Source organism: Sus scrofa, chromosome 12, assembly GCF_054392235.1.
Source record: "Sus scrofa isolate SSC_HxYL_T2T_F1_AM1 chromosome 12, Sscrofa_HxYL_maternal_Yorkshire_Landrace_v2.0, whole genome shotgun sequence".
NCBI classification, from domain to species: Eukaryota; Metazoa; Chordata; class Mammalia; order Artiodactyla; family Suidae; genus Sus; species Sus scrofa.
In genome coordinates this window covers 11,143,058-11,169,076 of record NC_139394.1, presented here as the reverse complement: position 1 = coordinate 11,169,076, position 26,019 = coordinate 11,143,058, and the positions used below count along the sequence as shown (strand labels likewise).

Sequence of the window (26,019 nt, the reverse complement as noted above, 5' to 3'; positions counted from 1 at the left end):
CCTGTAGGCTTGAATGAGTATCATCTTAGTCTGAAAACAGGTAGTACTCAGCAAAGTCGATATGGTTCCCAGGGAAGACTTTTTAGAATTAGGAGAATAGCCCAACAGGGCCAATGTGGGAGACACAGCTGTGGCAGATGGTGATGGCTATGGCTGCCCACACAGAATGGGTACATTTTCCCCCTTTTCCCCTCAAGGAACCGACATTCCCCATCTTTTTAACAACCGCTCCCCCTCCAGATGACCACATGCTTCAAAGGAATCTGAGCCCAAGTCCGCAGAGACTCTCATGAATCTCATCAGTGCCTGGCAGGCTCTGGTGCTGCTACTGCTCCACCCACAAGCATGTAACCCACCAGATGGGAACAAAAGGTTTAGCCGGGGGAAAGGTTCGCTCTCCCTCTGCCACTGGACGTGAACAAAGAGACATGGCACTATGCAGCCAGGACGGGGGCAAAGCTGCCAGACCCTGAGACAGCGGTGGCAAAAACATGGAGAAAGTGGGTCCCCAAGGACCAGCTCAGCATCCATCCTATCTCTGGACTTCCTTTTAAGTAAAACAATCCATTTCCTTCCTATTTAAGCCAATTAGGAAGGTTCTCTGCTATGAGTTGCTAAAAACAGTCTGACACCCTGAAGATGTGTTTAAATAGATTAAAACAGACCACACAGACCAAGTAAAATACAATAAGGGGAGAATGGTAAGAAGAGATTAAATATATAAAGTATTGCGGAGGACATTAATATATGAGTTTCTATTTAATTCGCCAGGATGCGCTCAGCAAGGTTTCTGAGCAGGTGATTAAAGAGACTGGTGACATTCTTAGACAGACCTGAGGTGGGTGATGAGATGAAAGCTACCGCAACGGTCTGGACCAGTGCTGCCCAATACAACTTCCTGCCATGATGCCAACGTCCTAAGCTGTACTGTACTATATGGTAACTAACAGCCATATGCAGCTGCTGAATGTGGCACGTGGCTTATGCTAATGAGGAAATGAATTCATTTATTTAATTCTAAGTAATAATTTAAATTTTAAAAGCCACAATCTTACCATAGAAGACTGCAGGTCGTTCACAGACAGAATGAATGAGGAGCTCAAGGGGAAGAGTAGAGGGGGGTGTTGGTTATTTAATAATATTCTGAAGCTACACAAATTTGCTACAGATGCAGGATAAGAGAAGGGGCAATGGGAGGAGTTCCAGATTACTCCATAGCTCTGGGTAATAACAATGACACACTTTAGCCAAAAAGACGTGGGGAAGGACTGAGCTAAGAAGTTCAGTTAAAAAGAGTTCCTGTTGTGGCTCAGCAGGTTAAGAATCTGACTAGAATCCATAAGGATGGGGGTTCAACCCCTGGCCTCACTCAGTGCATTAAGGATCTGGCGTTGCTGTGAGCTATGGTGTAGATTGCAGACGAAGCCTGAATCCCACATTGCTGTGTCTGTGGTGTAGACCAGCAGCTGCAGCTTCTATTCAACCCCTGGGCCTTCCATGTGCCACAGGTGCAAAACTTTAAAAAAAAGAAAGAAAGAAAAGAAAAAAGGAAGTTCAGTTAGGGACTTAAGGTTCTCAAAACAAACATTTCTTTTTACCCAATCTCTTTACATTCACTAACAGTTAAGGCATAAGGTACTTAGTTAAAATTAAAAACTGTAACAGGGAGTATGACTTAAGGTAGTCACCTAGGGGGAAAAAAATTAAATTCAGTTGACCTTGTGTGGGCCAAAAAAACCTAAAAATCTTTAAAGTAAAACCTAGTAACTACCTGCATACCTGGAATGACTTGATCAAGATAGATGGCCAAGAGGACATAGAAAATGCTATTAAGAGCCAGCATGGTAAGAGTAATAATTAGAGGATATGGTCCTTCAGTCAAATTAGAAAACAAAGCGCCTTCATTAAAATCTTCTAAATGCATTACCTGAAAAACAGAAACATCAACTTTATTACATAAAAGTGATAAAAAAACAAGCAGAAGCTAACACTACTAGAGGTACTCATTTTATCCAGAGTCAATAAACTGGGCCTTTTCATAGATTAAACAGTCTACCAAATTAGTAACATGAGTTTATAAAGAAAACAATAAAACCTTGACCAAAATATGAGTTTATCACAACCATCCCTTTCAATCATGTTTTTTAATGCTGTGTTTCTAAAACCAGTATACCTCTACTTTTGAGGCATGTAAATCTAAGGCTATGACTAGAACAAGATAAATGAAATAAAAACCAATGCAAACAAAAGGGTTGTGAGCCACAGAGAAGTCAAACAAATTAAGCATCAGAAGATAAAATGATGGTCAGTACCTTTTCAACATTGAAAAGGGAGAAGGTACCATAATTAATTCACACAACTATTAAATTATTCACAGCAGATATATGTGATAGAGCAGAAAGAAAAGTACTAGAGGTTGAGGCCTCATTTACGTCCCAGATTTGCCATTAAGTAAATAGTTATACTTTTCTGAACTTCTGTCTCATCTGTGAAAATTAAGATGAATTCAATGACACTGAAACTCCCTCCCACTCAGCAAAAACCTATGAATCTATAATTCTACTTTCCTAAGTGAAAAGTGGACTCTCAATACATGTACCAACAGCTCGAAGGTCTCAAATAGTTAAAATATTCATAAATAATCTATTTTAAGCCTCACAAATCAGAAGGTATCCAATTAACATGAATAATCTCTTACATTAATCACATTTCTTCTTTGCACATTAACCAAATTTATAACTGCAACATACAAAGCAGTTTCTTATTAGAATTTTTCTCTGTGAACCTGACTGCCCTTATAAAGACTAATAAAAACCAAAGTTATAAATCTAAATACTATTTAGGTAAAGATAATTCCATGAACCTTGGACCTATAAAAATCCACTGGGCCTACTTATTTCACTACTACAGTCATGAAAAATTTGTTCCATTTCACCCACAATTTTCTCCCAGGCACACATGTGAGATAAATTTATAATAGACAGCAATAAAACCAGGCCACAGAGCAATCTAGATTACCTGATGCTTAAACCAATGACTTCTCACAGAGTTACTATAGTAAAAACAGATCACTGCAAAACACTAAAGTAAAAAGTGGAGAACTTATAAACAGGTCACATAAATTAAAAACTTAAAAATGGAGAAAATACAAATGACACTAATATAAAATATACCCTATTATTCAAATATCATTCCCTTCTCATGGTGAAATTGTAAAATATATTTTTGCAAACCAAAGGCAGTGTTCATGGTAGTGTAACAGGCCGCACAGACGTGGAGAGAAAAGAAAATGCTTAGTGGGGCTTCCCATCGTGGCTCAGCAGTAACAAATCCAACCAGTATCCATGAGGATGCAGGTTCGAACCTTAGCCTCACTCAGTGGGTTAAGGATCCAGCATTGCTGTGAGCTATGGTGTAGGTTGCAGATGCAGCTCAGATCTGGCATTGCTGTGGCTGTGGTGTAGGCTGGCAACTGCAGCTCCGATTTGATCCCTAGCCTGGGAACTTCCATATGCCACAGGTGGAGCCCTTAAAAAAGACCAAAAAAAAAAAAAAAGAAGAAAGAAAACATTTAGTGAAGGCAAGATATTTTACCTACCTGTGCAACACCAATTAAAAAAGTGCACTGACAGAAGGGACTTAAAAGCCACACTAATGATTTGGGAAAACTTTCCATGAGGACAATTAAAAGGCCAACAAATCCAAAAGCCACAGTGACTAAAAATTCAACTATTCCCACATGCTTGGATTTTTTAAAAAGAGGTGTCAGCATTAAAGCAAAAAATACCTGTAAAATATAAATATTAATGTTAATGCATTGTTCATATACACTGGTATGAAAAAAAATTAAATTTTGCTTATGAAAGAGCAAATTATTTTCATTAGAAAATACATTCATTAAAATATAATAAATTTCTAAAGGCCTTGGTAAGGTATTTAATTTTCATATAAATAGGGCTATACATTAAAATTTTAAACCTATAGATAGTAAAAACTGCCTTTTATGCAAGTACTAGGCAACACTATAGAAACTATAAACCACCATGTGTTTCTGCATTTAGATACAAATATGAATGAAACAATAAGTCAAAAAGCTTTTAAATGCAGAACTCATCTTTTAAACTTAATGTGTTGATAAGAAATAAAGCCAGTTAAAAACCAGGCAATTATATGGAGAAGTATGTGAGTAATTTATAAGTTATTATGTTAAAGAGCAGAGGAGATAGTCGAAATATTTAACAACTGACACAGCACAGGCTCATAAGCCAATTAGAATGGAAACTGGGCCGACTTAAAACAAAGGCTGGTCATTAACAGCCAGCATCCAACCAAAATGCCCAATGAACATTAACACTGTCAAAGAGCTACATTTACAAAGACCTATCTTTACACAACATCATCCTGAAACATCCCGAAGCAGTCAGGATCTCTTAAGAACAAAGGGATAAAAAGTCTAATACCAGACAATCTTAATGGTGTATAAGCCAATTATATGAAGGTAGTAAAAGGAAGACTCAGAGGAACTACATGTGAAATAAATCAAATAAAAACAAGTTAAATTTAAACTTGAAAATATTTTGCAAATTTCCTAAAAACATGGACGGACAATGATACAACCACTTATCAGTAATCTAGTAATAATCTTGCCTTTCATGAGAAATCGACTCTAAGTAAACCAAAAAATAAGACTTTACTATATTAATCAAATATTTTGACAGCTCTTTAGTCCCATTTCAAGTAAAAATACTTAAGAAATGAGGAATTCCCGCCGTGGCTCAGTGGTTAATGAATCTGACTAGGAATCATGAGGTTGTGGGTTCGCCCCCTGGCCTCACTCAGTGGGTTAAGGACCCGGTGTTGCCTCGAGCTGTGGTGTAGGTCACAGACACGGCTCGGATTCCGTGTTGCTGTGGCTGTGGTGTAGGCTGGCAGCTGTAGCTCCAATTAGACCCCTAGCCTGGGAACCTCCATATGCCACGGGCGGGTGCGGCCCTAGAAAAGACAAAAATAAAGAAATAAATAAATACTTACAGATGATAAGCCATACAAGAAAAAAAGCAGAAATATCACAAAGCAGCTACTTTGAGGGAATAATGAAGAAGCTGTTGCAATGACTGCCATAAGCAGGGACATAAGAAAAATCAAGCTTGTATACAGAAGGACCCAGGAAAGCCTAAAATGAGAATACAAATACACCTACGGTTAAATACACAGGCTTAAAGAAATCATTTTAAACAAAACTTTTGCTGTATTTTACCCATTTTAGTCTAGTCATTTCCATGGTATGCTCATGTATTGAAAAATAAAGCTCTTGTATGTAATTAAAAATACAGTACTAGTGAAAATGTAGATAAAAGTATAAACTGTTACAGAGATAAAACGGTGATGATCTTCCCAAGAGTCAAAAAAAAAAAAAAAAAACCCTTCCAAATTTATAGCAATTCATGATTAATTTAAATCAAATACCCTCCAAAGGTCAGTAATGCACAACCTTTCTGATTTTCTTAAAATATGAAGGGGTTCAATGACTGAAAATTTTCTTTATGGCATATGCAACAATTAGATGCTTTTGGTACTTCAACAGTAAAGGCTGCCTTACTAATCAACACCATGGCTACGACACGTGTGCAATGAGAGGTCCGGAAGATGGACGATGAAAGGACTCCTCAAATTTCTGCTCAAGTCAGAACAGTGGAACTGCTATAGTATTCAGTTTCATTTCATTTTTATTTTTCAAGTAAGCAGATAATTCAACGTACACTACTATAAAATCATCAAAATAGGGCTAAAAGATACCTAAATCACCAAAATTAACTCCATCATCTCAGAGAGGCACTGAGAAACTGATTAGCCTAAATTCTTCCAGCTACTATTTCCTCACAAAATACTTCAATAACCCAATGCATCTTAAAAACCATCACTAGTAAAATGACAGCAGAAAAAAATGAGCAAAGATGATATGTTATACAGAATATTCCCATTATGTAAGGTGTTATCATTAACTGTTACACTGAGCTAAACAGAATAAAATGGACTACAGTAACAACTCATATGCTCAGTATTCACTTTTCCCCTAAATGAGGTCAAAATAAATGTTCTTATTACTACATAGTGAGAAAAACAAGGAAAATATACTTAGAATTATTTATAAAAATGCTTGCCTCTAAAAAATTACCACTATATAAAAATGCTAGTATGTTCATTGTGAACATTTTTTTATTTCTCTACAAGTTATATGTGTATTTTCATCTTTTTTTTTTTTTTTTTTGTCTTTTTGCCATTTCTTGGGCCACTCCCGCGGCATATGGAGGTTCCCAGGCTAGGGGTCCAATCGGAGCCGTAGCCGCCGGCCTACGCCAGAGCCACAGCAACGCAGGATCAGAGCTGCGTCTGCAATCTACACCACAGCTCACGACAACGCTGGATCCTTAACCCACTGAGCAAGGCCAGGGATCGAACCCACAACTTCATGGTTCCTAGTCGGATTCGTTAATCACTGAGCCATGACGGGAACTCCTGTATATTTTCATCTTAAAACATTCACAAAAATAACTTTTTCCAGGGGGGAGGGGGGAAAGCTCATATACTATGAACACAAACTCCAGTCATTTTGATTACATTTTTAATAACATGTATATGCTATAATATTTGAGGGGACTTACAGGCTAATAATTTCTAAAGTTCCAAGATCTCCTATTTTCTGTATGCTGAAATACATGGAGGATGCCTCATCAATTCAAATAAAATATGAAATAAAATCTAAATACATAATAACAACCTGAACTTTCCAGGTGCCACCTCCTTTATGTTAAAACAAGCCGATCAATTGCTGAAGCTTTTCGATAAGTCTCAAACTTCAAGACAAAAGCAGTAACTGTCAGAAAACCGGATCAGTTCTTCATCAAGTCAAGTGAATGACAAAATTACAATTCTAAAGATCTGTATACTTATACAGTTATTAATCACACTAAATAACAAAGTTTTAATAACATACCAAAAGGCAGTGTCATGAAGTCCCATTATCTTTAAAAACTCTTTTAACTTTTTCTCTTTTTCTGCTACGATATGAATTGCCAAAAAGTATCCAAAAGGTGAAAATGCTATAACTAGGTATATTAAAATTACTCCTCGGGGAAAGGTATCTATTTCTACAACAGCAGTTTCTCCCATAATAACAGCTTTAGTTGACTCCAGCTCCTTCCAAAAAGAAACATTGGTCTTCAACTATAATTAGAAAATGTAAACACATTCGATTAATTTAGTTCTGATAGGAGTCCCTAATAAAGTGTGACAATTAAACCTCTAAATTTAGTCAATAACCTAGTACAAACATAATCCTCAAAAAGCCACACACCTGAAATAAAGGGATTGACCCCGATAGCATGATACCTCATACAATATTGCTTTTATTCATTCTGGAGGCATGTGACAAAGTTTAAAGTCTCAAGATGGGAAGTACATAAATTTTGTTTAAACAGTTTGTCAAAGAAAACAAAACTGCAAAATTATCATCTTAAACTGACAATTACATGCATTCTAAGATTATGCATTTAAAAACTTGAAGAATTAAAGAATGATTATAAGTCCCAAGAAAGAATGACTCTCTTTTTTTTTAAATGTTCTTTTAAACAGTAAGTCCTTCTGTCATTTTATAATCTGTACATGCAACATGCATAGACAATAATAAAACTACTTATGCCAAACGATATACTTCTCCCTAACATTCAACAGAATGCCATGCTATTCTACCTGTTCACCCAGCATGGTCTGGGTTGGGGATGGCCAGGACGTCTGGCCAAAACACAGATAAGTTCTCTAACACCATCAAGGTGATATATCCTAAATTTCACTGTCATTACCTAAACTTCTGAGTTACTGCATATTGTATCTATAAGATGTTCGTACCATGTTATGAGAGTTTCTAAGACATTTCTATGTATATCATTTCATTTCGTTCTAACAGCAACCCTGACAAGTAAAGCATTATTTTTGTAGTCATTTTACTATGTAGCAGTCTAACAACTAGCCGAGAAAGTGCTCCTGTTCATTTCTGCTAAAACCTGAAACAATGGATTAGGTCTAAGCAGGTCTTTAGACTGTAACTGCAACATTTATACACAATCTCAGTAGCAGTATAGTATTAAATGCAGAACTGGGAGCCCAGAAGTGATAGTCTGAATTAGCTTTGCCATAATTAACTGCATTTTAGAAGGTCACTTAATCTTCTTGTGCTTTAGTTGCAGGTATAAAAATGGAGACAATTTAACAGCACCAATCTCATAGTGGTTTTAAGGATTAAATATGTTCACATTAGTACATATCTTAGAAATAATATTTGGCAAATAAGTGATAAGTGTTTATTCAATAAAAAATAAAATCTACCACTACTAAGATAATAAAGATACTAACTTTCTTTTAACCAAATTATCCTTTTGTTTGTTTTTTTATGGCTGCACCCACAGCATATGGAAGTTCCTGGGCCAGGGACTGAATCTCAGCCGCAGCTGCAACCCACACTCCAGCTGGGGCAACACCAGATCCTTTAACCACTATCTCAGGCCAGGGATGGAACCCGTACCTCCACAGTGACCCAGGCCATTGCAGTCAGATTCTTAACCCACTGCACCCAGCTGGAACTCTTACGGAGTTCTAGGTACTAAGTTACTCTTTCTCAAGGGGAAAAGTCTATAAATATAGATCTTTTATAAGATATATATACATGGGTATATGGAATGCTGAATCACATGCTCAGAAACCATCAAATAAAATTGCTTTAAAAAATTAAATCAGAAAACTTGACTTCCTCCTTATCTTTTTCCTTATGGGAGTTGTATTAAGTTATGTATTTTGTACAATTGACAGCAGTTGAATGAAACCCTATGGTAAAGACTTAGGGCATAATTGTTAATACACAGGTTGGCTTTATTTTTCTTTCTTTATCATATTTACCTGTATAATGGCATCATCTATGGATGCTTGTAAAACTGTGAACCCTGAGGACCAGTACTGAACAGCCTCACATGATTTTGAACAGCCAGCTATGGAGGGGAAAAAAATGTGAGACATAAGATTCTGCACAACACACAAGTGCTTTCTTTTTAAGATAAAATACAGAGGGTTATCAAAGTAATAAAATTAATCAATCTCTATAAGACCAAACAAAGAAAATAAGCAATTGCCCTCCAAAGGCAAACAAAATCTATCACACTCCTTACTGTTTATTTGAAATTCTTGAAATTAAAGAGTTACATGGGTTAGGATACTCAGAGGTAAATGAATACAAATTCAAAGAAAGACATTAATGGTAAATAGAGTTTTTTAAAATAAGTCACGTTTCTATCATAAGGTAAGTCATTCTGCAGTGATTCATCAGCTTTGAAGCACTTCCAGATGCAACGAGAAGTTTGGGTTGAGAGAACCGAAAAAAAGAAAGTCTATAGGGCTTTTCAGAATGAAGTCACAAAGACAGTACTTGACACAGCTACTTTAACAGTGTTTCATAACTGGTTGATAGTTATCTCTGCAAAGGTTTAGGCATTGAAGACTGTTTTTTCATGTTTCAAACATAAAACTAATGAAGTTTATTAGCAAAAGACTTTGGTATTTTAAAGAGATATAGCATACCATATATGAAAACAATTGCATGGAGTAAAGAACACAGATTTAGAAAGTCTTATAATTCAAAAAAAAATTTTTGTTACTGTAATCGATATATACAAATGTATGAAAATTGAAGTGGATGCTACATAAATTATCCTTCATATTATATATAAAGGTATAGATAACTAGACACACATAATTTTATGCTAAACTTGACAGTCTTCTTCTCTGAGTAACTATAGTTGAAAATACCAATGTTGGACCCCATCGAATTTTGCATATGAATTAAGAGCAGCAAAAAAAATGCATTTAGTTGACTTTCACTGATTATTTAGGGCTATTTACCTCTCGAATCCATGTAAATAGAAGACACTGGAACTGTATCAGGAAAAAAACGGAGTTCGTAGGACATGCCGTCTTTAAAAACCACACCTACAAAGTTGCTGGGCTTAGAAAGACTGGATGCTATCAATTCTTGTTCATTCGTATATTCTTCAGTAATTATGACTATAAAATAGTATAACAACACAGTTAACTCACAAATTTCAAGAGTTTACTATAATACAACAAATTTACCATTATATTCAATTAATGTAATGTAATTTTCTTTTTTTTTTTTTTTTTGGTCTTTTTTTGCCATTTCTTGGGCCGCTCCCGTGGCATATGGAGGTTACCAGGCTAGGGGTTGAACTGGAGCTGCAGCTGCCAGCCTACACCACAGCCATAGCAATGCCAGATCCAAGCCACGTCTGTGAGCTACAGCACAGCTCACAGCAATACCAGATCCTTAACCCACTGAGCGAGGCCAGGGATGGAACCAACACCCTCATGGATACTGGTGGGGTTCACAACCCACTGAGCTGCAATGGGAACTTCCTGATGAATGTAATATTTTATAAGAACTTGTTTAATGCTCTAACTTCTTAGTAAATGAATACGATGCTTCTAAAAAAAGAAACTATAATGAATATTAAAACAGTACAATTTTATAGACATTATTTCTTAACTGTCATTTGATTACAAAAATTATGCGTCAGTGTAACATGATAAAATAGAGTACATACTCTATATGTCATATATGTAGTTCATTTATCTATCTCAAAGTAAAACCATACAAACAACTCCTGGATAAATGAACGGATATTTTATTTCCAAATTTCCCTTCTTATGAAGAAAATTCCATAATCCTTCTCAGAAACTAAATACGTATTTTAGTTAACTATGACACAACTTCTCTTTAAATAAAAACTGCCACTGAAACCCAACATTGCTTGTTCCTTTTTTAGAAGATATAAGGAGAAAACCTGTAATCATCATTTAGCCCCTTTCCCATCAATAATCTAAATCTTGAAAGATTTTTTTGAAGTTTTATTTAAAAGCAAGTAGTCTTCACTACAGAAGCTTCAGAACATGTGATAAAATGGAAAAAAACATAGGCTTAGTACTTAACGTCATGACTTATGAGCTGTGTGAGAACAGGGGAGCAATTTACCTCTCTGAACTTTTAGTATCCTCCTTCACAACACCTAACTGATCACACTGGGCGGTTAAGATCAAACGTAGTTATAGATATGAAAATGCCTTGTAATTTATTAAGCATTACTTAAGTGTTAATTATCAGGATTTTCCAGACCTTTAAGGTGTACATGGAACGCCAGGATTGATCTGAAGAAAGAAGATGTTAATTCAACATCCTATCAGTCTTGCTACCGTGCATGTAAATATACCTCACTTTCAGATGGTTGCTCTTAAAAAAGATAGAACTTTTTTAAAAAAAATCTACACATATTTCTACTATTTTGGCCTCTAGGTTAATACACACTGACTTGGATTTCTTTGGTGTACACACTTTTCTTCTACCCAGAATTACCAATGAATTTCATTCTCGACATTTCTGATGAGTTTTCAGCGACACTCTAAATTCTTAAGGCTACCCAACTTGGACTTAATAGGCTAAACCAACAAATGTATTATATACCAATAGGATAAAAATATTAAATAGTAATAAGCCAGAAAGAAACCAATGGGGAAAAAGTTATTTGGCTCCTGACTGCATAAAACATCTTCTAGTCAATGATATATCATGCAATAATGTGAAGATACATATTAGAAGCCAGTTGCAACTATCTATCCTGGTATGACAGGGATAACAGGTTAAACTCATTTTCTACAATTCAGTATTTCAGTAAATCAATCATGATTGGATATGCATTACTGTCACTTGCTCTAGATTTTGCCTTAGATTTTCTCACAGCCACTTCAGGATCACTGGTATCTCAGGCACTGTTTTCACCGTTTTCTAGTCCCTTTCTTTGCGAGAAGTACAAACTGACAAAAACAGACTCATGTACACAGCTGCAGTCAGTCTCCAAAACTGAGTGCTTCTTCTGCTTCCACCATTTACCTCTACAAACAGGCATGGCAATCTGAAAATATTACTGCTTTATAATCTTTACCATGTATTTCTAGCTTCTTAATAGTTATATGAGTAAACCAAAATGAAATATCCCTTCAAATCTTTTATCCTACACAAATATACTTATTTTATTAATGGTCTATGACTTAAATATAAAACATGTTTCCTATTACCAAGAATATAAATTAAAAGTTCCACAAGAAACATAAGGCAGCAGAAGTAGATGACTTTAATATTTTTATAAAACTATGTTTTGTTGATGAGATATATTTCAATATGGTAAGAATGGTATATTTACTCCATAAAACAAGCAGGAAAATACGGAAAAGGCTTTCTGTTATAGATCGCATGCATATATAAATTCACAATACCATCAGGAAGGTGATCAGCAGAAACTTTTTGCATGATGTTTCTTGTAATATTAGTCACTGGAGTATATCCAAGAACTACGTTAGCGAGCATAGATTTGTCCATGGGGTTAAGTTCTCTATCAGGCACTTCTTCGTATTTCTTATTTGGATGCATCATGCTAATTAGTATTAACCAAAATAAGAAAAACAGTGGAAAAAGAATTTCCTATAATAAAGGAAACAAACAAAATGATTACCAAGTATAACAAGGGCAGCAAAAATCATCAAAATTTCTACAAAGTGTAACTATCGCTAAGGAAAAAAACATGAGGAACTTGGATCGCCTTTCTTAAGTACAAAAAAAAAAAAAGCAGTTCTATCCCCAAAGAAATATCGTGTTGAACTTAATCCAACAGCATATTAATTTTTCATTTACATTCAATTTTACTAAAGTATTTTTTTTCTTTTTGTCTTTTTAGGGCCATACCTGCAGCATATGAGGTTTCCAGGCTAAGGGTTGAATCAGAGCTGCAGTGGCTGGCATGCGCCACAGCCACAGCAACACCAGATCCTAGCCCCGTTTGCAACCTACACCAAAGCTCATGGCAATGCCAGATCCTTAAGCCACTGAGTGAGGCCAGGGATTGAACCCACAACCTCGGGGTTCCCAGTCGGATTAGTTCCACTACGCCACAATGGGAACTCCCATTACTAAAGTATTTTAAAATTCAAGTCACCATAATACATTTCAATGGCATAAAAGCTCATATCTAAACATCTTAGGTTACTAATATAAAACATAGTAATAAACATACTCATACGTAACTTTATTTAGAGTAACTTACTAAACATTTTTAATAGGGATCACCATAAAAATGTCTTTATTCAAGTCTAAGTTAAAACTCATGCTTCCACTACTAATTAATTCGATAATCATACATAGAAAACCCTAAGGACTCAACCCAAAAACTACTTGAACTGATCAACAAATTCAGCAAAGTAGCAGGATATAAGATTAACATTCAGAAATCAGTAGTATTTCTGTATACTAACAATGAAACTTTAGAAAAGGAATATAAAAACACAATATCTTTTAAAATTGCAACCCAAAAAATCAAATACCTGGGAATATATCTGACCAAGGAGGCAAAGGACCTATATGCCAAGAACTATAAAACATTAATCAAGGAAATTAAAGAAGATGTAAAGAAATGGAAAGATATTCCATGTTCCTGGATTAGAAAAATTAATATTGTAAATATGGCCATACCATCCAAAGCAATCTACAGATTCAATACAATCCCTATCAAATTACCCATGAACAAACAATCCAAAAATTTATATGGAACCACAAAAAACCCAGAATTGGCAAAGCAATCCTGAGAAACAAAAACCAAGCAGGAGGAATAACTCTCCCAGACCTCAAGCAATATAACAAAGCCACAGTCATCAAGACAGTGTGGTAGTGGTACCAAAAGACATACAGACCAATGGAACAGAATAGAGAACGCAGAAATAAACCCTGACACCTATGGTCAATTAATCTTTGGCAAAGCAGACGAGAACATAAAATGGGAAAAAGACAGTCTATTCAGCAAGAATTGCTGAGAAACCTGGACAGCTGCATGCAAATCAATGAAACTAGAACACACCCTCACACCATGCACGAAAATAAAACTCAAAATGGCTTAAAGACATAAATATAAGACAAGACACCATCCAACTCCTGGAAGAGAACATAGGCAAAACATTCTCTGACATCATCCTTACAAATGTTTTCTCAGGTCAGTTTCCCAAAACAACAGAAATAGAAGCAAAAATAAACCAATGGGACCTAATCAAACTGAAAAGCTTTTGCACAGCAAAGGAAACCAAAAAGAAAACAAAAAGACAACTTACAGAATGGGAAAAAATAGTTTCAAATGATGCAACAGACAAGGGCTTAATCTCTAGAATATACAAGCAACTTAACAACAAAAAAAAGCCAACAACCCAATTGGAAAATGGGCAAGAGACCTAAATAGATATTTCTCCAAGGAAGACATACAGATGGGCAACAAGCACATGAAACAATGCTCAACATCACTGATTATTAGAGAAATGCAAATCAAAACTACCATGAGATACCACTCACACCAGTCAGAACGGCCATCATTAATAAGTCCACAAATAACAAATGCTGGAGGGGGTGTGGAGAAAAGGGAACCCTCCTGCACTGTTGGTGGGAATGTAAGCTGGTACAGCCACTATGGAAATCAGTATGGAGGTACCTTAGAAATCTAAAAATATAAAATTGTAATAAAAATCTATCCAGCAAAATAAATCATTTCTTAAATATGGAACATATTAATGCAAAGTAAACTGCAGTAACAGTCATTTAACTTACCTGAACACTACTTTTTTTAGTCCTGCATTTAACTAGGTAATTCTTCAGTAGGAGTGTTCTGGTCTGTCTCCAAACTCCAACTTCCCTAATTGCAGTAGCCATGTTTTCTGGATTAGTCTACTAAAGAAGAGAGATTAAAAAAAAAAAAAAAAAAATGGAACCACACAGTCAAATATATGCCATTTTTAATGTCAAAATCAGACAGATAGATGGTTCAATCTCAGGTTAGAGAGAGTTAAGCATATTCCAAGCTGTCCCTCCTACCTGGGCAGCATGCATGGACCAGCAACTTGAAGATTCAGAAAAGTAAACGGTAGCACATGAAAAAAGGGGAACCAGAATTCCAAATACCACCCAACAACCAACAATGAGCTGAGCACTTCTCTCTCCCAATATCCTCTAAACTGAATGCACTGGAAGTAAGGCATAGAAAAAGCTCTAGAACAAGTTTTCTAGGTCTAGCTTGCTAGGAATAGGAAGCCTTCTGCTCAAGGAGAACCGGGAAACAGCCAATCTTTTTTTTCTCTTCTACATCCTTCTGTGTCCCCGCCCCCAAGCACTCCTGTGATAACACGTCAGATTACAGTAGTGACAGCCTAATGCAGCCCAACTCTGAGGCAGAGGAACCTTTCTCTCCATTAAGCGCAGTTCCGGTTCTAAGAGGGTGGGGACAAATCTCACCGCTTTCTGCCCGACCTCCTGCCATAGGGCCCTGAACTTGGGAGACACGGTGGCAAAAGTGTGTGGCCTAATGGGGCAAGTAAAGCGGAGCCTGCTGGCTGGAAGAGGCAAAGAGGCGCCACAGGGAATCAGGAGGCGGCAGGGAGAAGAAATGCAAAGAGGAGCTGGGGAAAGCAAGGCCTTGTTTATTAAGTCCTAGACTAACCCCAAGCGGGGTCTACATGGATCTAATCCTATTCTGTGTACCAAAGGCTTGAGGAACTGAACTGACAGACCACAACCCAGGTCCAGCCCGGTCACTCAATGGCTGGCACACAAAGGGCAGGTTCATACTGCGCTGCCAAGGCTTCTGAAAACTGAACTGAAATTAGAACCACAGCTCAAAGCATGTGGGTGGAAACTTAAGACCTGGACCTAAACAGGTTGACAGAATGCGAAAGGAAGACATCAACACTCTCTATAGGATGAAAACAAAACTCAGAGTCTGTGAGACTTCAGATCGACTCCACTAATGAAGCATGAAAATCAACAGATACCAACGGCCACGAGGATAGAGATTTTGAAATTATCTGACAAAAACTTTGAAGCAACTATTTAAAAGGTGCTCCAGGAGTTCCCATTGTGGCTCAGAGGGTTAAGAATCTGATTTGGTCTCCATGCAGATGTGGGTTTGATCCCCGGGCTTACTCAGTGGGTTAAGGATCTGGCGTTGCTGCAAACTTCACAGGCGCAGCTTGGATCCAGTGTTGCATTGCCTGTGGTGTAGGCCGCACCTGCAGCTCTGATTTGGAAGTTCCCTAGCCTGGGAACTTCCATATGCTGTGAGTGTGGCCTTTAAAAAAAATTTTAAGGTATTATTACATAGTGCTCCAGCAAACAATGGCAAGGACTCCTGAAAACAATGAAAAAAAATGTCGGCAAAGGAACAAGACATAAAGTAGCACTGAATAGTCATTTTAGAACAGAAAAACACAGTCACAAATAAATAAATCCCAGAGGACAGGCTCAAAAGCAGAATGGAGACAACAGAAAAAAAAGCCAGCAAACTAGATAGATCAAAAGAAGCTATTCCATCTGCACAAAAGAGAGGAACAAAGTTTTCTTTAGGAGTTAACAGTACCTCAGGGAACTATGAGACAATAAAAAAAGATCTAATATTCAAATTATCAGAGTCCCCAAAAGAGAGAAGTCTGTTAATGATGAAAAAATACTTAAAGAATTAATGGTTGAGGAGTTCCCGTCATGGTGCAGTGGTTAACGAATCCGACTAGGAACCATGAGGTTGCAGGTTCAATCCCTGGCCTTGCTCAGTGGGTTAAGGATCCGGCTTGGCTTTGCCGTGAGCTGTGGTGTAGGCTGCAGATGCAGCTCGAGGCGTGGATCCTGTGTTGCTGCGGCTGTGGCGTGGGCCAGCAGCTGTAGCTCCGATTAAACCCCTAGCCTGGGAACCTCCATACGCCGCGGGAGCGGCCCTAGAAAAGGCAAAAAGACAAAACAAACAAACAAAAAAAAAAGAATTACTGGCTGAAAACTTTCCAAATCTGGGCAGAGATAAGAAACTGAAGGGTTTTCAAGAAGCTTGATGAAACACAAACAGGAAGGGGGGAGGGTGGGAGGGGGAGAGACAGAGAGATCACACTTATTCCAGGATGATTTACTACAAAACAAACATAGAAACACTAACCAACACAACAGCAAGAACATTCTCAAGTTATCTGCCAAAACACATTGATTTAGCTGGTGTCACTGAATTATTCATTCAAATTGAATGCTGCATGCTTAATTCTTCATTTTTAGAAAACGGGCTCCTCATAAAGTAGCTGATGGACTTAACAATATGTTTCCTTTTTTTGAGACCGGCCCCCTGAACTCAGGCTTGAGTCTTCAGTAGCCTTGGCTGAAGTCCAAGAACCTTTGCACCCACCCCACCTCCCCACCTCTAATCAGAGCTTTTTAAAGCAGAACCTCAGCCCTATTCCCCCCAACCCACCATCCAGCAGACACACAAAGCATCACCATCACTACCTCAGGGCTGTATCAATTAAATTTTCTCCTGGCAGTAGGAAACTTTTAACAGAAACAGTGACATGAACGGAAACATTTAAGAAAGTTCATTCACTCTTGGGACTAAGCTTTCCCTTCAGGTTTGATACCTACTCTGACCGAAGCTTGATTTTTCTTCCTTGGAGTATGTGAAATGCCCTCTTATCCAACCCACACATTTTATTTTCACTGAAGCTAGCCAGAATCCAATGCTATTTCTCACACCAAAAGCACTCAACCAGTGTAACAGTATCATGTGTTCTTCACTCCATGGTCAGCATGCTCATAAAGATAAGGATGATTTCCAGAGGGAAGCATGGCAGGAACAAGAGGAAATGTTAAAAACCTGCCCGTCTCTCTCCTACTAAGTGTAGAATTCCACTGACACTAGCGGGAGTGAGTGCAGATAAAACCTTGGGACCCACTGGTATAAAGTTTCTGAAGTAGCTTTAAAGTAGTAGGAACAGGGAAATGTTTCTGCAGAAGGTAACATACAATGACTAATCAAAGAAGTCACTTCAGCATCTATTCGGTCTGTTTCGTCCTTTCTTCCAAAGCACAAAGTCCCTTCTTAAGCAAAAGGTGTTTTCATGCTGTTTTGTTTTTGCCCCTCGGCTCTATTCTGGGTAGCCTTTTCTTATCATTTTTCCTTGGCCAAAATGTCTTTTGTGACTTTGTGCGGGTTTTTTCAGGGAGTACTTGCTACTTATTGGCTAGATAATCTCATCAAACTAACACGAGGTGATCTATCCTAATCTGTCCTTCCTCTCCGCAGGGGGGAAAAAAATCAATGCACACATCAACTGAGCTAACAGTTTACTCAATATTCATAAAAAGGAGATAGCACATCTATTCTTTATTTTGATACTTAAATTCTATCTTAAAATAATACCTTTTTAAGAACAAAGTTTTTTGTTTTTGTTTTTGAAGCCTGGACTGTGGCATATGGGAATTCCCAGGGTAGGGTTGAATTGGAGCTGCAGCTGTCAGCTTATGGCACAGCCACAGTCACACCAGCTCCAAGCTGCATCTGAGACCTACACCGCTTGTGACAATGCCAGATTCTTAACCAACTGAGCAAGGCCAGGGATCAAACACGCATCTTCATGGATACTAGTTGGGTTCTTAACCCACTGAACCACAACAGGAACTCCCAAGAAAAGAATTTCTAAGAAGAGCTGACCTATCAAGTAAAATTCCAACCTTAGCTCTCCATCTACAGTCTGGAAGAGTGGGTGTTTATTTAAACCATGGGGCAGAACCAATCCTTAGGGGGCTCCAGCAGCCTAGCACCATTCTCCCCTCCCCCAACACAAACAATCAAAGGAAACAGGCTACAGTAAACCCAATCAGCATCTTTAGACATGTTAAAAGAAAAGGGAACTGGTCAACATTTATGGAAAAGCTATATTGTGAAGAGACACCAAAATCAACAAACACAGGTTTGTTTGCCTGAAGAAGGAGCATATGCGTAAGGGGTGACTTCTGGAGCCACGTCAGCTAAACAAGAATCCTGCCTCTGCTGCTTACTGGCTTTGAGATTTCAGGCAAGTTATGTAACCTCTCTGTGCTCATCTGTAAATGGAGGAAGAATGGTACCCACTTCTTTAGGTTGTTAGAATGACTAAAAGAATAAATAACACATAAGGCTGAAAATGGTGCCTGGTACATGGCAAGTAATTACGCATGTTGACCACAACTATCTATAAAAGTAGTATAACTAATATTCTCAAGGGATATCAAAGAATATCATACTCATGAAACAGGAGCAAAGCGATTAAGAGAAAGCTGCTAGAGAACTTGGAAGTGAAACAGACTAAAAGAAATAAAATTCTCACTAGATGGCTCAAATGGCATCAGAAAGCAAATTTGCGAGGTAGAAGGAAGACCAAGTCAAGGAAATCCACCCTCCCCCAAAAAGGATGGCAAAAAGACAAAGAGAAGAAAATGATGAATGGCAAGTATGAACTCTGCTGTGAAACATCTAGATGAATCAGTACTATGATGGACCTGAACAAACCGATGTTTCTTATAGTCATAAGCTCTAGTCTAGTCATGTGAAAGATGTTAAATTTCAATAACCTTGAACTTCTATCTATTCAAGCTATTAAAATAAAACATCTTAAAGAAGAAAAATCGACTGACTGCTTTTTTTCTTCAAGATATGAAACATCTGGTTTGGCTCTTAGAAAACTAAAATGAAACTGTCTTTTGGTTGTTTCTTTTTCTTTTTATGGCTGCACCTCCAGCACATGGAAACACAGAAGTCAAATTGAAGCAGCAGCTGCCGGTCTACACTACAGCCACAGCAACACTGTACCTTACTGCATTGAGTGAGGCCAAGGATCCAACCCAAATCATCATGGACACTATGTCAGGTTCTCAACCTGCTGAGCCACAACGGGAACTCCCAAGAGGAAATATTCTTAAAACTCATTCTTCCTTAACATTTAGTTTAACAGTCATCTAATCAGTAACTTCAAAGCTGTAGGCGGGTTTTTGTAAACTTGACACCACAACGAACCTGTCTGAGCACCCAGAGCCCCACAGTTTCTAAGCAGGTGCAATTTGGAAAAGGCCAAGGGGTATAATCAAGCAAGGATGGCTCTGTGCAATAACGCAACGTACTACCTCTACGGCCAAAGATGCCTTGCAAATTACAGGTGTTTAGGAAAATATCGTGCTGCTTCCTCAAGTGTTGAGACCATGCTGTCTCTGAGAATTAATGCTTGTCCTTAAGGGAGAAGATCAAGGAAAAAGAAAGAATAAAGAAGCAGTGTCTACAACTCACACTGAGAGGGTGCTCACGAAGTTCCACCTCCACTGTTCTGCAGGGCTTGGAAGGGGAAAACTGGGATGGAGGAAAGATGGAAGACGGTGTTTTCTACGTGGAAGAGCTCGGCCAAAGATAAAGAGGTGGTGTCAGAGCGGAAACCAACGCCTAGGGGTGGAGCAGTGGGGTTTCCCAAAGAAAGGTGGAGTTCCACCCCACAGAGGTGACATGAATGGGGTTCTCCGCATTTAACCCTGGCTGTAAGTGGGAACAGAAGCAGACAGCCAACACCCAGGAGTTTACTCACTAGTCACAGAGTTCCTACAAGACCAAGGCATTGTCAGTGGAAAGGACCATACGATGCTAAAAAGCAGTTTTTTGGGGAGATGTGATATATATTAGCAGATGATCCTTGGAAGCACAAGGTAACAACTGAAGTACAATAAACTTCTAATTGCATATTTTCAACAAATCATACTTTTTGGAAAACTCATAATACTTGATAACTCAAAGTCTTACCTATGCAGTACCTTTAAAACTCCTTCACAAAGCCCATTCTTTACTGCTAAAGAACTATGGCAAAGACATAGAAATAAGGGTACAAAATTATTTTTAAAATCTTTACAGTGGCTCTCCGCTGCAGCACAACATATCTGGGGAATAGGTTAAGTATGTTATAGAGCTTTAAATAATAATTAGACAACTTTTAAACACCTAATATCACTAAAGGTTTAATCAAATATTTGACTTTCTACTGGAGGAAGGAGAGAACAAAAGTGCTCACTGAACTGAGAAAGCATCTTGAGACGGGAAAACCAGGCCGGCAGCTCCATGTAATCAATGGATCCGTTTATTACAGGCTAACTTACTCACAGAGTGGGACCGGGATCAACAGACAACAGCGTGGAAGCATGTGCAGCTGCGCGCTGCACGGCCAAGGGGCCCTGAGATGATTTTACAGTTAACCTACAGTGTGCAGGTAGGGGCTTGGAAACAGGGCCTGCATTCCTAAGTCAAAATTCATGAACAGGTAACTAGTTTTGTGGGGGCAGGGAATATGTCATCATGGTTTGGGGACTAACAGAGTATAGAGACCACCTCATCCTAATGAAGTTTCTATCGTGGCACAGTGTAAAGGAATCCAACTAGGAACAATGAGGTTGCAGGTTTAATCCCCAGCGTTGCTGTGAGCTGTGGTGTAGTCACAGACACAGCTCGGATCTGGCGTAGTTGTGGCTGTGGGGTAGGCTGGCAGCTGCAGCTCCGAATAGATCCCTAGCCTGGGAACCTCCATATGCCACAGATGCAGCCCTCAAAAGCAAACAAAAAAGAAATATTTACTAACTGCAAGGCCTTTGACACACAGAAGTGATCTACTGCACAGTTTAGTCCTGGGTAGGGTCAGTGAAAGGACAGGAGAAACGGTTACGGTCAAGACAGCATCACTTATCATTACAGCCATATGCTTTTCCTAGATAAAAATAATGCATACTAAATCTAATAAATTGCAAGAAAACTGAAAGCCCACTGAAGTCTACTGCCCTCTTCTAATACATCAATAATGGACTGAAGACTAAAAGTTACTTAAACCAAAATTCAATACCAAAAGTCATTTATTAATTTATCAAAGAAATATTGATTACTCTGTTCCATTGCTGTGAATTGTATTTTACCTTTCTCAAAGCAAGAAAAAAATAAATACACATGACCTTGACACAAAAGACTGCCTTCCTTATCTCTGCTTCTCTGCCACCAAGAGTAACATTAAAACTGATATCATCTTAATTGCAAATTCCTTTATCAAGGTTTGCTGAGAGTCTTTATAGATCCAAGGTCTACAGTAGCGAAGGTGGAGACTAAATCCCAGTCCACAACCTATTTTGTTCAGCCCATGAGTTAAGAATGTTTTTCACATTTTTAAATGTTTCAGGCGGGGGGGAAGCAAAGAATAATAATAATAGTTTGTGACCTGTAAAAACTGTACGAACTTCAAATTTTGAGTCTATAACAAAAGAATTCTTGGAAAAAAGCCTTTGTTTCTGTGCTGTCTATGCCTGCTTTCGTGCTCCAATGGCAGAGCTAAATAATTAAGGCAGAGACCATATGGTCCACAAAATCTGAAATATTTACTATGTGGCTCTTTACAGAAAAGGTCTGCTGACCGCTATTACAGATTAAAGGAAAAAGAAAGAAGAAAAGTGGCATATTCATTAAACATTTACTGAGGGACTTATGTACCGAACATTTAAAAAAACCTGATTAGACACAGTCACTGACTTTGCAGACAAATAAAAATTTAATATAACATGATAAATGCAACTGGAGGGAAGAGTTTGAGAAAGAGTGGAATGCAAATTCCAAGTGGAGAAAAAGAATGGAAAAATTAGACTCCCAAATGGCTTGACTTGCATAGAAAACAGGGATACCTGCAATAAAGCAGAGGCACAAGTAAAGTGAATGGGGCCAAAGGGGCAGGTGTGCGCTCTAGATGACCCCGGAAATGGGTTGTAAAATACCGTGTTTGCAAAATTAGATTAAACACTTTTATTTCATACACCCAATATTTCCTTAACTGTACTCTTCATACTTGAGAACAAGTGTTTAATTACCTGGCAATCACATATTTCACTAGTCTGTTCACTCTCCTAAACCCCAGACCTCCAAAGCTTCCACTCATAGCATCGCCTTCAGATAACAACCTTGACTCCTACTTCATTGAGAAAACTGAAACCAAGAGAAGAAAATTCCAAAATCCCCCACTAGCCCTCCTATCCACCTCACCTACAGTCATGCCTGAGGTGATATTATACGTTTCAACAATGCGCCGTTTCAGCCTAAACTGAAGACTTCTTTCACAAGAACTCGGCGATAAAAGCATAAATCGAAATGGAATATTAACCATACCTTTAAAGATTTATATTTTGGAAGAAGAGGTTAAGGACGTACTTGTCAGATGACTTGAAAGAAGTTCCTGCCCAGCTACATACATCACTGGCCTCTCAACTAATAAAAGCACTATTAAAATCAAGCCTTTTAACTTAACAGGGGATAAATTATAAATGTTTTCTTCTACAGTGTTTTAAAATTTGCTGAATGCAATGTAATAATAAAGCAAAACAATAAATGTCAATAAGAGGAGTTCCTGCCCTGGCACAGGGGGTTAAGAATTTGATGGCAGCAGCTCAGGTCAGTGGAGGTTTGGTTTAGATTCCTGGCCTGGCACAGTGGGTTAAAGGATCTGATGTTGCTGTAGCTGCAGTACAGGTCAGATTCAGTCCTTGGCCTGGGAACTTCCATATGCCTTGTGTGCAGTCATAAAACGAAAATAATAATAATAATAATAATTGTCAATATGATTTAAACTAAATTTTATGACAGTATTTCTCAATGAATGGGAAAAAATGCAATGGTACCTACATGACAAGTTATCCAATACATTTTCTTTTTTTTTTTTTTTTTTTGCTATTTCTTGGGCCACTCCTGCGGCATATGGAGGTTCCCAGGCTAGGGGTCCAATCGGAGCTGTAGCCACCGGCCTATACCAGAGCCACAGCAACGCAGGATCTGAGCCGCGTCTGCAACCTACACCACAGCTCACGGCAACGCCGGATCGTTAACCCACTGAGCAAGGGCAGGGACTGAACCTGCAACCTCATGGTTCCTAGTCGGGTTCGTTAACCACTGCGCCATGACGGGAACTCCCCAATACATTTTCTTATACGTAAAAGATCCCTAAAAACTTGTGCTTAAAGCGATTTTAATCCAATTAATTCATACATTAGCAAAGATTCCAGTTTATTGGAATACTACAAAATTCTTTATATGATCATCCTCTCAAACTCAAGGGCAGAGATTATAAATTGCAATCACCGTGGTATTCTTGGCACACAGTTTAGCATCTAGAATACAAAAGACATTCAAAGAAACCTGCAATGTATTAACAAATTTGCTTTTACCCTGAATGTAAGAGTTCCCTACACTAAATCTTGTCCGAAGGAAAACATACCAGCACATACTCAAGGATTAATGTCTTGTTAGTTTGTTTCTTTCAAATACCCTAAGAGCCCTAACTGTCTTAATAATGTTCTGTTGTATGGGCTCCTCCCTAAAAATGTGTAATACGTCTTTTTTTTTCCAGAAAAGAAATACTGGATAAAGCATCAGAATTTCGAGTCTGGTCAGCTCTACCTTTTCGCTAGTTGGGAGCTTAATGAGTGACTTAACCTCTTTTCGAACCATTTTCCAAATCTGCCCAACTAGAATAACCCCTATCCCCAACTTCAAAAAGATGCTGTCAGGATTAAATGAGATAATACCGAGCTTGGCTTGCTGCTGGGAAGCTAATATACACTCCTCTTCTCCTCTTTTGTTCCTGAAGAACATTCTCGATAGAAAGTAAACGTGATGATCTTTATTCTTTCAGGCTTATTTATTCTGATAAAGAAAGGTCTATCTATGCCTTTGAAGCCCGTGCTTCAGCTATCCCCTCAAACCGAGATCGATGCTGCCAGCCCACCTAGCTTCCAATTCTGCTTGAAATATTTTCACCCCTGGAGCTTTTCTTTGCGTTTTAGGAGTCGGGGTGTTTTCCCCCAAATCGTGTCAGGGTCTCTGTGCATTTTCATCTCTCCCAAACTCCTTTTAACACACAGGGTAATGATCCGTACGAAGCCTCCAAAGAATAACCAGTGCTAAGGACCCAGGTGTTGGGAGGGAAATTTACTTCCACATCTTCTCGCTAACGACTCCGCAGTGATGGAAACGAAACGACTGGGTCCAACCAAGGGCAGCCTGGCAGTGGTCCCACGGCCGGACCACCCCCGGCGCCCAGGGCATCCATACACCAACACCTTGGGAGAGGCAAACAGCATCCCTAGCAGGACACGCCGCAAACCGCGCCTCCTCCGACCTGGGGGACTTTCTCTCGCCCTCCTGAGTCACCGGCTCGGCCCCCTCCCAAACCCCGCTGCACCCTACGCCCCGGGCCCGCAACCCCTCCCCCTGCCCCTCTTTCGCCCTCCCTGCTGCGGCCCCCGCCTGCCGCCCCTCCTCGACCCCTTACTCTCCCGAGGGTAGCAGATCCCCCGCGAGGCTCAAAACCCGCAGCCCTCGGCCTCCGCCTCACCTCAGGGCCGGAGCCGCAGGGCTGTCACGAAGGGACGGACCAGGTCCGCGCGGACCAGGCGAGTGACGGAGCTCGGAAATGTGTCCGAGAGCACGGCCGCGCGCCACCGCGCGCGCCCCCGTCACCGCAGACCGGCGGTGCGCCTGCCAAGGGAGGGCGCGACGCCGGAAGCCGAGCTCCGCCCTCTGCTGGACGCACCTGAGGTCGGGGCTCCCAGAGGGACGGGTCCGCGGACGCGCGCGACCCCGCCGCTCGGCCCCGCGCCTCCGCGCCCGCGCAGGCAGCCCACCTGGGGGCGGGGCTCTGGGCGGGGCGAGCGCGGCGAGCGCGGCGCGCCGAGGCCTGGGTCCCCAGGGCCGGCTCGGCAGCTGAGCATTGGGAGCGCGGCCTGGTGGCTGAACCTCTAGGCCTGCGCCGCCTAGGACCTCCCTCCTCCTCGGAGATCTCGCCTCTCTTTCCCTTGAGGCACAGGGAAAAACAACCAGCCCGAAGTTAGGGACTGCAGCCTCCCAGCGTGTGACTTTGGTCCTCTACCCTCTCCTTAAATGCCTCCCCCATCACACCCCTTTAAGAATTGTTTCCTGGCTTTGTAAGAGTTCTCGCTCAGAACTTCATTTCCCAGCCCCTTCTCCTTCCTGCCTCAGC

At 39.4% G+C, this 26,019-nt stretch overlaps 1 protein-coding gene across 43 annotated transcripts in view; it reads right to left on the bottom strand.

Annotated features, from left to right (window-relative positions):
* Positions 1 to 26,019, bottom strand: part of ABCA5 (ATP binding cassette subfamily A member 5) — a 133,000-nt gene that overhangs the window by 43,774 nt on the left and 63,207 nt on the right. For 8 of the 43 annotated variants that reach the window (XR_014820869.1, XR_014820859.1, XR_014820861.1 and 5 more), the window contains 8 exons: positions 14,753 to 14,872; positions 12,388 to 12,592; positions 9,946 to 10,107; positions 8,950 to 9,038; positions 6,995 to 7,224; positions 5,032 to 5,173; positions 3,599 to 3,787; positions 1,780 to 1,927 (listed from right to left, as the gene is read on the bottom strand). Coding sequence is in view for 27 of the 43 variants with exons in the window: in XM_021068102.2 (XP_020923761.2) it covers positions 1,780 to 1,927; positions 3,599 to 3,787; positions 5,032 to 5,173; positions 6,995 to 7,224; positions 8,950 to 9,038; positions 9,946 to 10,107; positions 12,388 to 12,592; positions 14,753 to 14,854 (1,267 nt within the window). In the remaining 16 variants the exon portion in view is untranslated. Of the gene's footprint in view, positions 1 to 1,779; positions 1,928 to 3,598; positions 3,788 to 5,031; positions 5,174 to 6,994; positions 7,225 to 8,949; positions 9,039 to 9,945; positions 10,108 to 12,387; positions 12,593 to 14,752; positions 14,873 to 15,016; positions 15,243 to 25,374; positions 25,485 to 25,572; positions 25,629 to 26,019 lie in introns of those variants that run through there. The other 35 variants (XR_014820860.1, XM_021068103.2, XM_084983842.1 and 32 more) reach the window with 13 other exon arrangements.